The 18,945-nt window shown below is 41.8% G+C and overlaps 1 protein-coding gene across 1 annotated transcript in view; it reads left to right on the top strand.

The window, feature by feature from the left end:
• The window catches only part of LOC115189579 (phytanoyl-CoA hydroxylase-interacting protein-like), a 39,208-nt gene extending 20,592 nt beyond the window's left edge, over positions 1-18,616 (top strand). Inside the window, exons 4-6 of the mRNA XM_029748200.1 lie at positions 4,276-4,450; positions 15,389-15,506; positions 16,915-18,616. Of these exons, the coding sequence (XP_029604060.1) occupies positions 4,276-4,450; positions 15,389-15,506; positions 16,915-17,458 (837 nt within the window). The 3' untranslated portion in view covers positions 17,459-18,616. The remainder of the gene's footprint in view (positions 1-4,275; positions 4,451-15,388; positions 15,507-16,914) is intronic.
• The last annotated feature ends 329 nt before the right edge of the window (positions 18,617-18,945 follow it).

The raw sequence follows: 18,945 nt of genomic DNA on the forward strand, positions 1-18,945 counted from the left end.
GCCAAAGCACAGCCCCCACACCACTAGAGGGATGTCTACAACCACCAACTTACCGTCCGAAGACAAGGCCGAGTATAGCCCACAAAATTCTCCGCCATGGCACAACCCAAGGGGGGTGGCGCCAACCCAGACAGGAAGACCACGTCAGTGACTCAACCCACTCAAGTGACGCACCCCTCCCATGGACGGCATGGAAGAACACCAGTAAGTCAGTGACTCAGCCCCTGTAATAGGGTTAGAGGCAGAGAATCCCAGTGGAAAGAGGGGAACCGGCAAGGCAGAGACAGCAAGGGCGGTTCGTTGCTCCAGCCTTTCCGTTCACCTTCACACTCCTGGGCCAGACTACACTTAATCATAGGACCTACTGAAGAGATAAGTCTTCAGTAAAGACTTAAAGGTTGAGACTGAGTCTGCGTCTCTCACATGGGTAGGCAGACTATTCCATAAAAATGGAGCTCTATAGGAGAAAGCCCTACCTCCAGCCGTTTGCTTAGAAATTCTAGGGACAATTAGGAGGCCTGCGTCTTGTGACCGTAGCGTACGTATAGGTATGTACGGCAGGACCAAATCGGAAAGATAGGTAGGAGCAAGCCCATGTAATGCTTTGTAGGTTAGCAGTAAAACCTTGAAATCAGCCCTTGCCTTAACAGGAAGCCAGTGTAGGGAGGCTAGCACTGGAGTAATATGATCAAATTTTTTGGTTCTAGTCAGGATTCTAGCAGCCGTATTTAGCACTAACTGAAGTTTGTTTTGTGCTTTATCCGGGTAGCCGGAAAGTAGAGCATTGCAGCAGTCCAGCCTAGAAGTAACAAAAGCATGGATTAATTTTTCTGCGTCATTTTTGGACAGAAAGTTTCTGATTTTTGCAATGTTACGTAGATGGAAAAAAGCTGTCCTTGAAACAGTCTTGATATGTTCTTCAAAAGAGAGATCAGGGTCCAGAGTAACACCGAGGTCCTTCACAGTTTTATTTGAGACGACTGTACAACCATCCAGATTAATTGTCAGATTGAACAGAAGATCTCTTTGTTTCTTGGGACCTAGAACAAGCATCTCTGTTTTGTCCGAGTTTAAAAGTAGAAAGTTTGCAGCCATCCACTTCCTTATGTCTGAAACACAGGCTTCTAGCGAGGGCAATTTTGGAGCTTCACCATGTTTCATTGAAATGTACAGCTGTGTGTCGTCCGCATAGCAGTGAAATAGAGTAGCTGCTGCCTTGGCAGGAACTAATGGGGATCCATAATAAACCCCAGGAAGAGTAGCTGCTGCCTTGTCAGGAACTAATGGGGATCTATAATAAACCCCAGGAAGAGTAGCTGCTGCCTTGGCAGGAACTAATGGGGATCCATAATAAACCCCAGGAAGAGTAGCTGCTGCCTTGGCAGGAACTAATGGGGATCCATAATAAACCCCATGAAGAGTAGCCGCTGCCTTGGCAGGAAATAATGGGGATCCATAATAATCCCCAGTAAGAGTAACCGCTGCCTTGACAGGAACTAATGGGGATCCATAATAAACCCCAAGAAGAGTAGCCGCTGCCTTGGCAGGAACTAATGGGGATCCATAATAAACCCCAGGAAGAGTAGCTGCTGCCTTGACAGGAACTAATGGGGATCCATATTAAACCCCAGGAAGAGTAGCCGCTGCCTTGGCAGGAACTAATGGGGATCCATAATAAATCCCAGGAAGAGTAGCCGCTGCCTTGACAGGAACTAATGGGGATCCATAATAAACCCCAGGAAGAGTAGCTGCTGCCTTGGCAGGAACTAATGGGGATCCATAATAAACCCCAGGAAGAGTAGCTGCTGCCTTGACAGGAACTAATGGGGATCCGTAATAAATACAAAATACAAATAAAGCTTACTTTAGGGTTAGAAGACAGACTGTAGCTTCCAGCAGGGTAGCCTACACTGCATCATGGTTTACTACATCCTGCTTTCTGCATCAGTCCATGTCCCCATGAAACGGATTTGTCTGTCCTTGTATTTCAGGATGTCCCCACTGAAGTGGTTGTCTGTCTGTGTTTCAGGGTGTCCCCACTAAGCTGGTTGTCTGTCCTTGTGTTTCAGGATGTCCCCACTGAACTGGTTTCTGTCCTTGTGTTTCAGGATGTCCCCACTAAGCTGGTTGTCTGTCCTTGTGTTTCAGGATGTCCCCACTAAGTGGTTTGTCTCTGAGTGTTTCAGGATGTCCCCACTAAGCTGGTTGTCTGTCCTTGTGTTTCAGGATGTCCCCACTAAGCTGGTTGTCTGTCCTTGTGTTTCAGGATGTCCCCACTAAGCTGGTTGTCTGTCCTTGTGTTTCAGGATGTCCCCACTAAGTGGTTTGTCTGTCTGAGTGTTTCAGGATGTCCCCACTAAGCTGGTTGTCTGTCCTTGTGTTTCAGGATGTCCCCACTAAGCTGGTTGTCTGTCCTTGTGTTTCAGGATGTCCCCACTAAGCTGGTTGTCTGTCCTTGTGTTTCAGGATGTCCCCACTAAGTGGTTTGTCTGTCCTTGTGTTTCAGGATGTCCCCACTAAGTGGTTTGTCTGTCTGAGTGTTTCAGGATGTCCCCACTAAGCTGGTTGTCTGTCTCTGTGTTTCAGGATGTCTTCACTAAGCTGTTGTCTCTCCTTGTGTTTTATTATTTCCTCATTAACCTCTCTGGGAAATGTGAGACGCTAGCGTCCCACCCGCTGGACGCACTATTCAACAGCCAGTGAAATAGCAGGGCGGCAAATTCAAAACAACAATAATCTCATAATTCAAATTTCTCAAACATACAACTATTATACACCATTTTAAAGATTAACTTCTCGTTAATCCAACCACGTTGTCCGATTTTCAAAAAGGTTTTACGGCGAAAGCATAGCATTAGATTATGTTAGGACAGCGTTGAGACAAGAAAAACCACAGCCATTTTCCAAGCAAGGAGAGGCGTCACAAAAACCAGAAATACAGCTAAAATTAATCCCTAACCTTTGATGATCTTCATCAGATGGCACTCATAGGACTTCATGTTACAAAATACATGTATGTTTTGTTCGATAAAGTTCATATTTATATCCAAAAACCCCATTTTACATTGGCGTGTTCAGAAATGTTTTGCCTCCCAAAACTTCCGGTGAATGAGCACATCAATTTACAGAAATACTCATCATAAACGTTGATAAAATATTAAACTGTTATTCAAAGAATTATAGATGCACTTCTCCTTAATGCAACCGCTGTGTCAGATTTCAAAAAAACTTTACAGCGAAAGCACACTTTGCAATAATCTGAGTACAGCGCTCAGAGATGAAACCAAACCCACCATTTTGTGGAGTCAACAAAACTCAGAAATAACATTATAAATATTCACTTACCTTTGATGATCTTCATTGGAATGCACTCCCAGGAATCCCAGTTCCCCAATAAATGTTCATTTGTTTCGATAAAGTCCATATATATGTCCAAATACCTCCTTTTTGTTCACGCGTTTGGTAGAGTACTCCAAATGCACTGTGCTCTCGCAGTTAGTTAAGACGAAAAGTCAAAAAAGTTATATTACAGACGATGTATAGAATGTCAAACGATGTATAGAATCAATCTTTAGGATGTTTTTATCATAAATCTTCCATAATATTCCAACCGGACGATTCCTTTGTCTTCAAAAAAGAAAAGGAACACAGCTAACTCTCACGGGAGTGCGCGCCACTGAACTCATGTCATTTTCTCAGTCATCTACTTCCAGGAGCTCTTATTCTCTCCCCATTCACAGTAGAAGCATGAAACAACGTTCTAAAGACTGTTGACATCTAGTGGAAGCCTTAGGGAGTGCAAAATGAACCCTAAGTCACTGTATATTGGATAGGAATCACTTGAAAAACTACAAACCTCAGATTTCCACACTTCCTGGTTGGATTTTTCTCAGGTTTTTGCCTGCCATATGAGTTCTGTTATACTCACAGACATCATTCAAACAGTTTTAGAAACATCAGAGTGTTTTCTATCAAAATATACTAATAATATGCATATCCTACCTTCTGGGCCCGAGTAGCAGGCAGTTTAATTTGGGCACGTCATTCATCTGAATTTCCGAATACTGCCCCCTGTCACTAAAAAGTTAAACTGGTTGTCTGTCTCTGTGTTTCAGGATGTCCCCACTAAGCTGGTTGTCTGTCTCTGTGTTTCAGGATGTCCCCACTAAGCTGGTTGTCTGTCCCTGTGTTTCAGGATGTCCCCACTAAGCTGGTTGTCTGTCTCTGTGTTTCAGGATGTCCCCACTAAGCTGGTTGTCTGTCCCTGTGTTTCAGGATGTCCCCACTAAGCTGGTGGCGAAGGCGGTGCCACTGCCCATGACAGTGAGAGGCCACTGGTTCCTGAGCCCCAGGACAGATTACACTGTAGCTGTCCAGACTGCCTCCAAGCAGAGTGACGGGAACTATGCCGTCTCTGAATGGAGTGAGATCATTGAATTCTACACTGCAGGTGAGAACAAGGGGAGGAGAGACGGGGTGACAAACAGAGAGAGAAAGAGTGATGAAATAGAGGAGAGACGGGGTGACAAACAGAAAAGAAAGAGTGATGAAATAGAGAAACGGGAGAGGGAGTGCATGAAGATGTAGAAAGAGGTGGAGGGATAATTAGAGAGAGCTGGTGGGCGAGAGAGAGTTTAATTGAGGGAAGAACCGTGTCCATGAGCAGACAGACAGCTGATGGTTTAGAGTTACATAGCAGCAGAGATGTGACAGGGATTTCTTAACGGAGGGCTAGAATAGCACCAAAGTCATCGTCATAGAGACAGACGGCTCCAATCCTCCAGGGTCACAACAACCAACTGACAACCAACTGGCAACCAAATGACAACCAACTGGCAACCAACTAACAACCAACTGGCAACCAACTAACAACCAACTGGCAACCAAATGACAACCAACTGGCAACCAAATGACAACTTCCTCCGGTTTTAATCCCCTGTTGAATAGCTTATCAAAAAGTGCAAGTTTGGTCTGTTTCAAGCAGTGCCCAAGAACACAAAGGCAACCTGCCTAAATGACTACAGACCCGTAGCACTCATGTCCGTAGCCATGAAGTGCTTTGAAAGGCTGGTCATGGCTCACATCAACACCATTATCCCAGAAACCCTCGACCCACTCCAATTTGCATACCGCCCTAACAGATCCACAGATGATGCAATCTCTATTGCACTCCACACTGCCCTTTCACACCTGGCCAAAAGGAACACCTATGTGAGAATGCTGTTCATTGACTACAGCTCAGCATTCAACACCATAGTGCCCTCAAAGCTCATCACTAAACTAAGGACCCTGGGACTAAACACCTCCCTCTGCAACTGGATCCTGGACTTCCTGACGGGCCGCCCCCAGATGGTAAGGGTAGGTAACAACACATCTGCCACGCTGATCCTCAACGCTGGAGCTCCCCAGGGGTGTGTGCTCAGTCCCCTCCTGTACTCCCTGTTCACCCACGACTGCATGGCCAGGCATGACTCCAACACCATCATTAAGTTTGCAGACGACACAACAGTGACAACGATGAGACAGCCTATAGGGAGGAGGTCAGAGACCTGGCCGGGTGGTGCCAGAATAACAACCTATCCCTCAACGTAACCAATACTAAGGAGATAATTGTGGACTACAGGAAAAGGAGGACCGAGTACGCCTCCATTCTCATCGACGGGGCTGTAGTGGAGCAGGTTGAGAGCTTCAAGTTCCTTGGTGTCCACATCACCAACAAACTAGAATGGTCCAAACACACCAAGACAGTCGTGAAGAGGGCACGACAAAGCCTATTCCTCCTCAGGAAACTAAAAAGATTTGGCATGGGTCCTGAGATCCTCAAAAGGTTCTACAGCTGCAACATCGAGAGCATCCTGACTGGTTGCATCACTGCCTGGTATGGCAACTGCTCGGCCTCTGACCGCAAGGCACTACAGAGGGTAGTGCGTACGGTCCAGTACATCACTGGGGCCAAGCTTCCTGCCATCCAGAACCTCTACACCAGGCAGTGTCAGAGGAAGGCCCTAAAGATTGTCAAAGACCCCAGGCACCCCAGTCATAGACTGTTCTCTCTACTATCGCATGGCAAGCGGTACCAGAGTGCCAAGTCTTGGACAAAAAGGCTTCTCAAATGTTTTTACCCCCAAGCCATAAGACTCCTGAACAGGTAATCAGATGGCTACCCGGACTATCTGCATTGTGTCCCACCACCCCCAACCCCTCTTTTACGCTGCTGCTACTCTCTGTTTATCATATATGCACTGTCACTTTAACCATATCTACATGTACATACTACCTCAATCAGCCTGACTAACCAGTGTCTGTATATAGCCTCACTACTGTATGTAGCCTCTCTACTGTATATAGCCTCTCAACTGTATATAGTCTCTCTACTGTATATATCCTCTACTGTATATAGCCTCTCTACTGTATATAGCCTCTCAACTGTATATAGCCTCTCTACTGTATATATCCTCTACTGTATATAGCCTCTCTACTGTATATATCCTCTACTGTATATAGCCTCTCTACTGTATGTAGCCCCTCTACTGTATATAGCCTCGCTACTGTATATAGCCCCTCTACTGTATATAGCCCCTCTACTGTATATAACCTCTACTGTATATAGCCTCTCTACTGTATATAGCCTCTCTACTGTATATAGCCTCACTACTGTATATAGCCTCGCTACTGTATATAGCCCCTCTACTGTATATAGCCTCGCTACTGTATATAGCCCCTCTACTGTATATAGCCTCGCTACTGTATATAGCCCCTCTACTGTATATAGCCTCTCTACTGTATATAGCCCCTCTACTGTATATAGCCCCTCTACTGTATATAGCCTCACTACTGTATATAGCCCCTCTACTGTATATAGCCCCTCTACTGTATATAGCCTCGCTACTGTATATAGCCCCTCTACTGTAAATAGCCTCGCTACTGTATATAGCCCCTCTACTGTATATAGCCTCGCTACTGTATATAGCCCCTCTACTGTATATAGCCTCTCTACTGTATATAGCCCCTCTACTGTATATAGCCCCTCTACTGTATATAGCCTCACTACTGTATATAGCCCCTCTACTGTATATAGCCCCTCTACTGTATATAGCCTCTCTACTGTATATAGCCTCTCTACTGTATATAGCCTCTCTACTGTATATAGCATGGGTGTCAAACTCTGGCCCGCGGGGTAATTATATTTGGCCCGCGAGACAATACCAAATTACTACTGGAGCTGGCCCGCCGGTATTATACAGCGCATTCACCGCTAATACTACGAATCCCATAATGCTCTGCTGTTGTTTTCGCGCGCCAATCAGGACAGGACCCAGAAACGCCCTCTCCTCTGTGACAGTAGTCATAGCAACATAGACGCTACAACTGAATCCTACAGACGAAGAACCGTATATGTGACATTTTTCAAAAAAAAGCTCTCGTGGAATAACCGTTTATGTGAACCACTCAGAATGGACGGATAAGCGCACAACTTTTCTGTTGCTGATGAAAATCGCCGAAATGTGGGAAAGAAACGTAAAACAAAACTAAAAGAATGGAAAGACAGGCAAAGGAAGATCTTACGGAATGCGGGAAAACCCCTATACAAATCATAAGGGTCAAGAAAACACTGGGAAAACCCTATACAAATCGTAAGGGTCAAGAAAACACTGGGAAAACCCCCTATACAAATCATAAGGGTCAAGAAAACACTGGGAAAACCCTATACAAATCGTAAGGGTCAAGAAAACACTGGGAAAACCCCCTATACAAATCATAAGGGTCAAGAAAACACTGGGAAAACCCTATACAAATCGTAAGGGTCAAGAAAACACTGGGAAAACCCTATACAAATCGTAAGGGTCAAGAAAACACTGGGAAAACCCCCTATACAAATCGTAAGGGTCAAGAAAAAACTGGGAAAACCCTATACAAATCGTAAGGGTCAAGAAAACACTGGGAAAACCCTATACAAATCGTAAGGGTCAAGAAAAAACTGTGAAAAGCTGTCCAAAAGAGGTATGTGGAAGAACCGTATATCAAACAATCAAGCTAGCTAGCTATAGAGTACAGTAACTAACATGTATGTTCTGGGTTGTCTAATTTGTAACTATAGAGAAAACATATTAGCTAAAGTTCGTTGGCTACTAATTTATACACTATCGTTACAAATGTTATTGCTAGATTATAGAAGAAACATAGCTAGCTACTTTTTGTCCATCCACCGGATGATTCGACATGGCTACAGTAGCTAGCTAGTTATATGTAACGTTACACTGTATCCTGCAGGGAAGAGCGTGTTCCACGACGTGCAGAAATGATTGTGGAAAGTTGACTGATGAGCGCAAGCTGCATCTGTTCAACAGTTTCTACACTGTCCCATTCGAGAAACAACAAGCGTTGATTCTCTCCGGCTTAGAACAGGTTAGAAATAGGACAAAACTCCTATTATTATAATAGCTATATTGAACACTTGCATAGTTTAACTTTGACAGTAATGATACGTACATTAACGTTAACTCTAAAAGTGCAGTGTTACACAATGGTGCAACACAAACTCATTCTGTGTATAGGTTGGGAGTGTGTGAAAGATGGGGGTCCTGATCAAGCAATACCCTGAATGTGCTACAGTATATGTTTTACTATCAATAAATGTATATGTTCTACAAAGAGAAGAATACCACATCATCTGCAAAATTCTGGGTTTATAGGGACATTTTCAAACAGCAGTCTCAATTTCGGCCAACCCAGGAGTGACACCTGTGGCAAATGTGACGCATTCTTCACTAAGATGTCAGCAGCAACATCTGAAGAGGAGAAGAGGAAGATTGCAGTTGAAAGTGAGTTGCACCATCGAAAAGCCGAAAAGGCCTACACACAGCTTCAAAGTGACACTGAGTGGGCTAAAGCCAATGCTGACTGCCATGTCATTTCTGTGGATCTATAGGGGGTGATGTACACCCCTAATCTGACCCACTCCAATGTCTACTATCAGCGGCAGCTGTCAAATTTTAACCTTTGCATCCAGGAACTTGGAAAAGAAGATCCTGCATACATGTGTGTTTGGCATGAGGGGATTGCACACCGAGGGTCCATTGAGGTAGCAAGCTGCATATTGAAGTGGGTGAAGACAAAATTCACGCCACTCACCAAACCAGAGGTGCGCAAGTTGATCATCTTCAGTGACAGATGCTGTGGGCAGAATAACAACTGGCGGATGCTCAATCTGATGTCGATGCTCGTCTCTATGGGTTACTTTACCCAAGTTGAGCAGAAGCTCATGGTCTCTGGTCATTCTTTTCTTCCTTGTGATCGATCTTTTGCCACCATCGAGAAGAGGTGCAAGGTGTCAGTCCTTCATACACCTGATGATGTTTCAAAGATGATACTTGAAGCACAACCAGCGAAACCATTCAAGGTGATGAGGATGCAATGTGAAGACTTCAGGCACCTTCCAGATTCTGTCCTCAAGCGACCAGCTGGACTACAGATCACCTCAGTGAGGTGGTTAAAAGTCACAGGTATTGCACAGAAAATAGTTTACTAACATCCCATCAACATGCAACATGTTGTTCTAACAATAAAATATCCTAATGATTCCCTTTTTTTATTCATTACAATATACAGTACATCTCTCTGTCACCACATTTAGCATTAACTCTAAGCAGTTAACTTATTTACTGCTGTCACCTCAGTACAGAAGGACATTTCTTGCCTTTAGCATGGGTTTAACGCAATTCAAAACTTAATTGCTGATCATAGTGTTAAATGCAAAGAGAATGGTTTTCTGAACGTTTTGTAATATTGACCTTAGGGACCTGCACAATGGACATGCATATTGGCACATCACATTGATCCATATTTGATATGTACAAGTTGTGCTTCTTTTGATTGAATTAATTTAATTGTATTCTATTTTTGTAGTTATTCTATGGTATGTTCACATTGAGGGCTTCATTTTAAATGAGACTAAGATTTCATGACTCAACTTTTAAGAAAAGTCATCAGTGCTAAAGTTGATAGACCACCTTTAAATGAACCTCCATACAAATTAATTAACTACATATTGCATTTAAGTTATTTACATGAAGGGCATCTGTACTTGAAAGTACTTAAAACATCATATCAGCTGTTAAAAAAGGACATCTTACAAGTGTCATGCAAAATGTCACATATACTGTTCTTCCACAAACTGAAATCATCGCTGGAGATATACTGTTCTTCCACATTCTAAAAATTAAAACAGCAATAAAATAAGTATTTTTTGAAATAACAAAAAAATATCAATTGTTGTTGGAAGATATGAGTATGGTGAATTATTTGTCAACCATAAAACACCTAATGTGGTACACACAATTAATAATATAAAAATAACTGATTATCTTAAAATGGAAAAATTGTCACATATATGGTTCTTCGTCTGTAGGATTCATGTCAGCGCGCTATCCCTTCCCAAAAATGGCGAAAATGGGCACATCAGATTAGATCAGTGTGCAATAATTAACGTTTTCTTTGTGCACTTTTTCTTGCTACAAGGCATGGGCTTGAATGGTTGATTGATTTATTATCATTTTATTTGTAAAATTATTAGCCAGTGGAAAAAGTTTATTTTGGTATTTAAATCAGAAGGCTGCAAATAGAAGAGGCATACGATTTTTATTTAAATTTTATTTATTTAATAAATGAATGCCATTGATGTGTTTTTTCATTTGAAATTCGATTTTGCATGTCTCCACTATTAAATTCTATATTGTATGGTAATAAGCGATGCTTGTTCCATATTCAATGTTAAAGCAAAACTTGTTTGGGTCCATATTAAAAGGTTCATTTGTTCAATGTTGGCCCGCGACTTTGTTCAGGTTTTACATTTTGGCCCACTGGGTATTTGAGTTTGACACCCCTGGTATATAGCCTCTCTACTGTATATAGCCCCTCTACTGTATATAGCCTCTCTACTGTATATAGCCTCTACTGTATATAGCCTCTACTGTATATAGCCTCTCTACTGTATATAGCCTCTACTGTATATAGCCTCTCTACTGTATATAGCCCCTCTACTGTATATAGCCTCTCTACTGTATATAGCCCCTCTACTGTATATAGCCTCTCTACTGTATATAGCCTCTACTGTATATAGCCTCTCTACTGTATATAGCCCCTCTACTGTATATAGCCTCTCTACTGTATATAGCCTCCCTACTGTATATAGCCTCACTACTGTATATAGCCTCTCTACTGTATATAGCCTCTCTACTGTATATAGCCCCTCTACTGTATATAGCCCCTCTACTGTATATAGCCTCACTACTGTATATAGCCCCTCTACTGTATATAGCCCCTCTACTGTATATAGCCCCTCTACTGTATATAGCCTCTCTACTGTATATAGCCCCTCTACTGTATATAGCCCCTCTACTGTATATAGCCTCTCTACTGTATATAGTCTCTCTACTGTATATAGCCTCTCTACTGTATATAGCCCCTCTACTGTATATAGCCTCTCTACTGTATATAGTCTCTCTACTGTATATAGTCTCTCTACTGTATATAGCCTCTCTACTGTATATAGTCTCTCTACTGTATATAGCCTCTCTACTGTATATAGCCTCTCTACTGTATATAGCCTCACTACTGTATATAGCCTCTCTACTGTATATAGCCTCTCTACTGTATATAGCCTCTCTACTGTAAATAGCCTCTCTACTGTATATAGCCTCTCTACTGTATATAGCCTCACTACTGTATATAGCCTCTCTACTGTATATAGCCTCTCTACTGTATATAGCCCCTCTACTGTATATAGCCTCTCTACTGTATTTCACTGTCTTTTTACTGTTGCTTTTATTTCTTTACTTACATATTGTTCACCTAATACCTTTTTGCACTATTGGTTAGAGCCTGTATTCAGCATTTCACTGTGAGGTCTACTACACCTGTTGTATTCAGCATTTCACTGTTAGGTCTAATACACCTGTTGTATTCAGCATTTCACTGTTAGGTCTAATACACCGGTTGTATTCAGCATTTCACTGTAAGGTCTAATACACCTGTTGTATTCAGCATTTCACTGTAAGGTCTACTACACCTGTTGTATTCAGGATTTCACTGTGAGGTCTACTACACCTGTTGTATTCAGCATTTCACTGTTAGGTCTAATACACCTGTTGTATTCAGCATTTCACTGTAAGGTCTACTACACCTGTTGTATTCAGGATTTCACTGTGAGGTCTACTACACCTGTTGTATTCAGGATTTCACTGTGAGGTCTACACCTGTTGTATTCAGCATTTCACTGTAAGGTCTACTACACCTGTTGTATTCAGCATTTCACTGTGAGGTCTACTACACCTGTTGTATTCAGCATTTCACTGTTAGGTCTAATACACCTGTTGTATTCAGCATTTCACTGTGAGGTCTACTACACCTGTTGTATTCAGCATTTCACTGTAAGGTCTACTACACCTGTTGTATTCAGCATTTCACTGTAAGGTCTACTACACCTGTTGTATTCAGCATTTCACTGTGAGGTCTACTACACCTGTTGTATTCAGCATTTCACTGTGAGGTCTACACCTGTTGTATTCAGCATTTCACTGTAAGGTCTACTACACCTGTTGTATTCAGCATTTCACTGTAAGGTCTACTACACCTGTTGTATTCAGCATTTCACTGTGAGGTCTACTACACCTGTTGTATTCAGCATTTCACTGTTAGGTCTAATACACCTGTTGTATTCAGCATTTCACTGTGAGGTCTACTACACCTGTTGTATTCAGCATTTCACTGTAAGGTCTACTACACCTGTTGTATTCAGCATTTCACTGTAAGGTCTACTACACCTGTTGTATTCAGCATTTCACTGTGAGGTCTACTACACCTGTTGTATTCAGCATTTCACTGTGAGGTCTACACCTGTTGTATTCAGCATTTCACTGTAAGGTCTACTACACCTGTTGTATTCAGCATTTCACTGTAAGGTCTACTACACCTGTTGTATTCAGCATTTCACTGTGAGGTCTACTACACCTGTTGTATTCAGCATTTCACTGTGAGGTCTACTACACCTGTTGTATTCAGCATTTCACTGTGAGGTCTACACCTGTTGTATTCAGCATTTCACTTTAAGGTCTACTACACCTGTTGTATTCAGCATTTCACTGTAAGGTCTACTACACCTGTTGTATTCAGCATTTCACTGTGAGGTCTACTACACCTGTTGTATTCAGCATTTCACTGTTAGGTCTAATACACCTGTTGTATTCAGCATTTCACTGTGAGGTCTACTACACCTGTTGTATTCAGCATTTCACTGTAAGGTCTACTACACCTGTTGTATTCAGCATTTCACTGTAAGGTCTACTACACCTGTTGTATTCAGCATTTCACTGTGAGGTCTACTACACCTGTTGTATTCAGCATTTCACTGCAAGGTCTACTACACCTGTTGTATTCAGCATTTCACTGTGAGGTCTACTACACCTGTTGTATTCAGCGTTTCACTGTGAGGTCTACTACACCTGTTGTATTCAGGGCACGTGACAAATAAACTTTGATTTGATTCAAATTATTATTATTTATTATTTCCCAGACTACTCTACTCTGCATTATTATTTCCCCCCAGACTACTCTACTGTGCATTATTATTTCCCAGACTACTCTACTGTGCATTATTATTATTTCCCCCCAGACTACTCTACTGTGCATTATTATTTCCCAGACTACTCTACTGTGCATTATTATTTCCCAGACTACTCTACTGTGCATTATTATTTCCCCCAGACTACTCTACTGTGCATTATTATTTCCCCCAGACTACTCTACTGTGCATTATTATTTCCCCCAGACTACTCTACTGTGCATTATTATTTTCCCCGACTACTCTACTGTGCATTATTATTTTCCCCAGACTACTCTACTGTACATTATTATTCCCAGACTACTCTACTGTGCATTATTATTTCCCAGACTACTCTACTGTGCATTATTATTTTCCCCCAGACTACTCTACTGTGCATTATTATTCCCAGACTACTCTACTGTGCATTATTATTTCCCCCCAGACTACTCCACTGTGCATTATTATTTCCCCCAGACTACTCTACTGTGCATTATTATTATTCCCCAGACTACTCTACTGTGCATTATTATTTCCCCCAGACTACTCCACTGTGCATTATTATTCCCAGACTACTCTACTGTGCATTATTATTTCCCAGACTGCTCTACTGTGCATTATTATTATTCCCCAGACTACTCTACTGTGCATTATTATTCCCCCCAGACTACTCTACTGTGCATTATTATTATTCCCAGACTACTCTACTGTGCATTATTATTCCCCCCAGACTACTCTACTGTGCATTATTATTTCCCAGACTACTCTACTGTGCATTATTATTTCCCCAGACTACTCTACTGTGCATTATTATTTCCCCCAGACTACTCTACTGTGCATTATTATTTCCCCCCAGACTACTCCACTGTGCATTATTATTTCCCCCCAGACTACTCTACTGTGCATTATTATTTCCCCCCAGACTACTCTACTGTGCATTATTATTTCCCCCAGACTACTCTACTGTGCATTATTATTTCCCAGACTACTCTACTGTGCATTATTATTTTTCCCAGACTACTCTACTGTGCATTATTATTTCCCCCCAGACTACTCTACTGTGCATTATTATTTCCCAGACTACTCTACTGTGCATTATTATTTCCCCCAGACTACTCTACTGTGCATTATTATTTCCCCCAGACTACTCTACTGTGCATTATTATTATTTCCCAGACTACTCTACTGTGCATTATTATTCCCAGACTACTCTACTGTGCATTATTATTTCCCCCAGACTACTCTACTGTGCATTATTATTTCCCCCAGACTACTCTACTGTGCATTATTATTATTCCCAGACTACTCTACTGTGCATTATTATTATTTCCCAGACTACTCTACTGTGCATTATTATTTCCCCCAGACTACTCTACTGTGCATTATTATTTCCCCCAGACTACTCTACTGTGCATTATTATTATTTCCCCCCAGACTACTCTACTGTGCATTATTTTCGCAGACTGCTCTACTGTGCATTATTATTTCCCAGACTACTCTACTGTGCATTATTATTTCCCCAGACTACTCTACTGTGCATTATTTTCCCAGACTACTCTACTGTGCATTATTATTTCCCCCAGACTACTCTACTGTGCATTATTATTATTTCCCCCCAGACTACTCTACTGTGCATTATTTTCGCAGACTGCTCTACTGTGCATTATTTTCCCAGACTGCTCTACTGTGCATTATTTTCCCAGACTACTCTACTGTGCATTATTATTTTTCCCAGACTACTCTACTGTGCATTATTTTCCCAGACTACTCCACTGTGCATTATTTTCCCAGACTACTCCACTGTGCATCTGGAACAGTTGCTGGAGAAGGCTGAGGGGGTAGCTGGGAGGATGTTGAGCTTCTCAGTGTTTTATCGGAACCAGCAGGAGGACTACTTCAATAAAACGAGGTACGTACAGCATTATCTCTTACAGCATTTCCTCTCAACCTTTAAAGCTGAACAGCTTTCTATTGGTAATGAGAGAGTAGATGGTAGTACTGAATTCATACTAGTATTGGTAATAGTATTGTATTGATACTAGTATTGGTAATAGTATTGTATTGATACTAGTATTGGTAATAGTATTGTATTTATAATAGTATTGGTAATAGTATTGTATTGGTAATAGTATTGTATTGATAATAGTATTGATAATAGTATTGGTAATTGTATTGTATTCTTAATACTATTGGTACTAGTATTGTATTGATAATAGTATTGGTAATAGTATTGTATTGATACTAGTATTGGTAATAGTATTGTATTCTTAATAGAATTGGTACTAGTATTGTATTCATAATAGTATTGTATTGATAATAGTATAGGTAATAGTACTGTATTCATAATTGTATTGGTAATAGTATTGTATTCTTAATAGTATTGGTACTAGTATTGTATTGATAATAGTTTAGGTAATAGTGTTGCAAGATCGAATCCCTGTTACGGCTGTGTACGGGAGGCGAAGTCAGGTGCATGAGAGCAGAGTAGATTTAACAGGCACACTTTTATTCCGGTCAAGAAAGAGGCACAAAATGACATCAAAGTTCCCAAAAGAAAACACGGAACATGTACAAAAGTATAGCGCGAGAACATCGCACATAAGAATAAACAATAAGACACAAAGACATGATGGGGAACAGAGGACTAAATACATGTAGATTAATTGGGGAATGAGAACCAGGTGTGTATGGAACAAGACAAAACAAATGGACATATGAGAAATGGAGCGGCGAAAAATAAGAAAATAAGAATTTGTTCTTAACTGACTTGCCTAGTTAAATAAAGGTAAAAAAATAATTGTATTGATAATAATATTGCTCTCCTGTGATCCAGATAGCAGCCAGTAACAGACTAATGTAGCACTAAAAATATCTGATCTGTTTTTTTATTTATATATAGTATTATCTCAGATAGAAATATCTGATCTGGTTTATTATTTATAGTATTATCACAGTGATGAGCACTCAGGTCAAAGCCTCTCCTCCTCAGCAGACACTGACAGCTTATGGTTCTGCATTATGGAACCTCTTACCTCTCTCAGTATCTGTCAAATGATTAAGATTCTCAAAGTGTGACTCTGTTGAGATGCATTCTGACATTGTAAAAGTGACCCGTGGTGAGTAACGAGGAAAGGTTTGTGTTCCTAAAAGCTATTTTTGCTTGTCCTTCAAGCAGGATAGGACTAATGGGAAATTGACCTGTTGTAGACTCAGAGTTCTGTTTCCTTGCTGATTGTCTGTCTCTGTGTTTGATAGTGTTTGCACGCTGGTTGATTAACGTGGTCTGGTGTGGTGATAAGCCCCTCTTGTGATTCCAGAGAGACACAGGACAACCGGATGCTCCCGGCTGTAAAGGACAACAGTGGCAGCCACGGCTCTCCCATCAGTGGCAAGCTGGAAGGCATCTACTTCAGCTGCAACACGGAGTTCAACACAGGCAAGCCCCCGCAGGACTCCCCCTACGGACGCTACCGCTTCGAGATCCAGGCCGAGGCCCTGTTCAACACCAAGACCAACCTGTACTTCGGGGACTTCTACTGCATGTACACAGCCTACCATTACGTGATCCTGGTGCTGGCCCCAGAGGGCTCCCCAGGGGACCTATTCTGTAAGGGCCGCCTCCCGGCACTGGACATCTCAGACAACCGCTTCCTGACATGCACCCAGGAGGAGGAGGAGGAGGGGCGGCTGGTGTTCCACCACGCCCAGGATGTGACTCTGGAGGTGATCTACACCGAGCCCGTGGACCTGGCCCTAGGCAGCGTGGAGGAGATCCAAGGACACCAGCTCAGTAGCATGTCCACCATCAATGCTAAGAAGGACCCCAGTTGCAAGACCTGCAACATTAGCGTGGGACGCTAACCGGCTAACTGTGGGGGAGGGAGGGGTGTTACTACGAGGTCCCTGCAGTTCTACGGATAATAATACTTCTCTACCCCTATTGGCTGTGGTGATTCTCTAACCCTACTGGCTGTGGTGATTCTCTAACCCTATTGGCTGTGGTGATTCTCTAACCCTATTGGCTGTGGTGATTCTCCAACCCTATTGGCTGTGGTGATTCTCTACCCCTACTGGCTGTGGTGATTCTCTACCCCTATTGGCTGTGGTGATTCTCTAACCCTATTGGCTGTGGTGATTCTCTAACCCTAATGGCTGTGGTGATTCTCTAACCCTATTGGCTGTGGTGATTCTCTAACCCTATTGGCTGTGGTGATTCTCTAACCCTATTGGCTGTGGTGATTCTCTAACCCTATTGGCTGTGGTGATTCTCTAACCCTATTGGCTGTGGTGATTCTCTACCCCTATTGGCTGTGGTGATTCTAACAGACATCAGTCATATTATACAGGTGCAATGTAATGATATGCCAAAGGTAACAACACCTTGACCAAGCTGCTAGAAACAAGCTGTGGTAACAGCTTCAACAAGGCATAATGAATTAGTATTATGTAACATTGTCTTGTAATGGAATGTAATTACTGGATCATTCTAATATTATCTTGTAATGGAATGTGATTACTGGATCATTCTAATATTATCTTGTAATGGAATGTGATTACTGGATGATTCTAATGTTATCTTGTAATGGAATGTGATTACTGGATCATTCTAATGTTATCTTGTAATGGAATGTGATTACTGGATCATTCTAATGTTATCTTGTAATGGAATATGATTACTGGATCATTATAATGTTATCTTGTAATGGAATGTGATTTCTGGATGATTCTAATGTTATCATGTGATGGAATGTGATTTCTGGATGATTCTACGGCAGGGATTCATTCCGATCGCAGGTTATAGGTATTGCGGTTTTTAAAGACAAGTTCCTATGGAGCTGATATATGCAGCGTTTCCAGTGAATGGGATCTCCACGAATGAAGGAACAATGCCTTTAAACCTGCGATGGGATTGAATCCCTGCCTGAAGCATGGCAGGTTGCAGCATTACACTGATGTCAGTCTGATGTCTGATGGGTTCTGTGTTATATGTATTACCATCATTAAACAGAAACTACATTATCCTGCGTTCAACATAATAAACATCACAAAACCAACATAGAAAAATATTTATTTTTACTGTATAAAAAATAGGCGAACCAGACTGTGATCACAGCCAAGGGATAGATTTAGAAACATTCTAAACTAAATAACTGGTAAGTCAGTAAATGCTAAATGAGCGTGCGGTAAAGCTAACATTCAAACTGGTAAGTCAGTAAATGCTAAATGAGCATGCAGTAAAGCTAACATTCAAACTGGTAAGTCAGTAAATGCTAAATGAGCGTGTGGTTAAGCTAACATTCAAACTGCTAAGTCAGTAAATGCTAAATGAGCGTGCGGTAAAGCTAACA

The sequence above is a fragment of the Salmo trutta genome, unplaced genomic scaffold, assembly GCF_901001165.1.
Source record: "Salmo trutta unplaced genomic scaffold, fSalTru1.1, whole genome shotgun sequence".
Lineage (NCBI taxonomy): Eukaryota > Metazoa > Chordata > Actinopteri > Salmoniformes > Salmonidae > Salmo > Salmo trutta.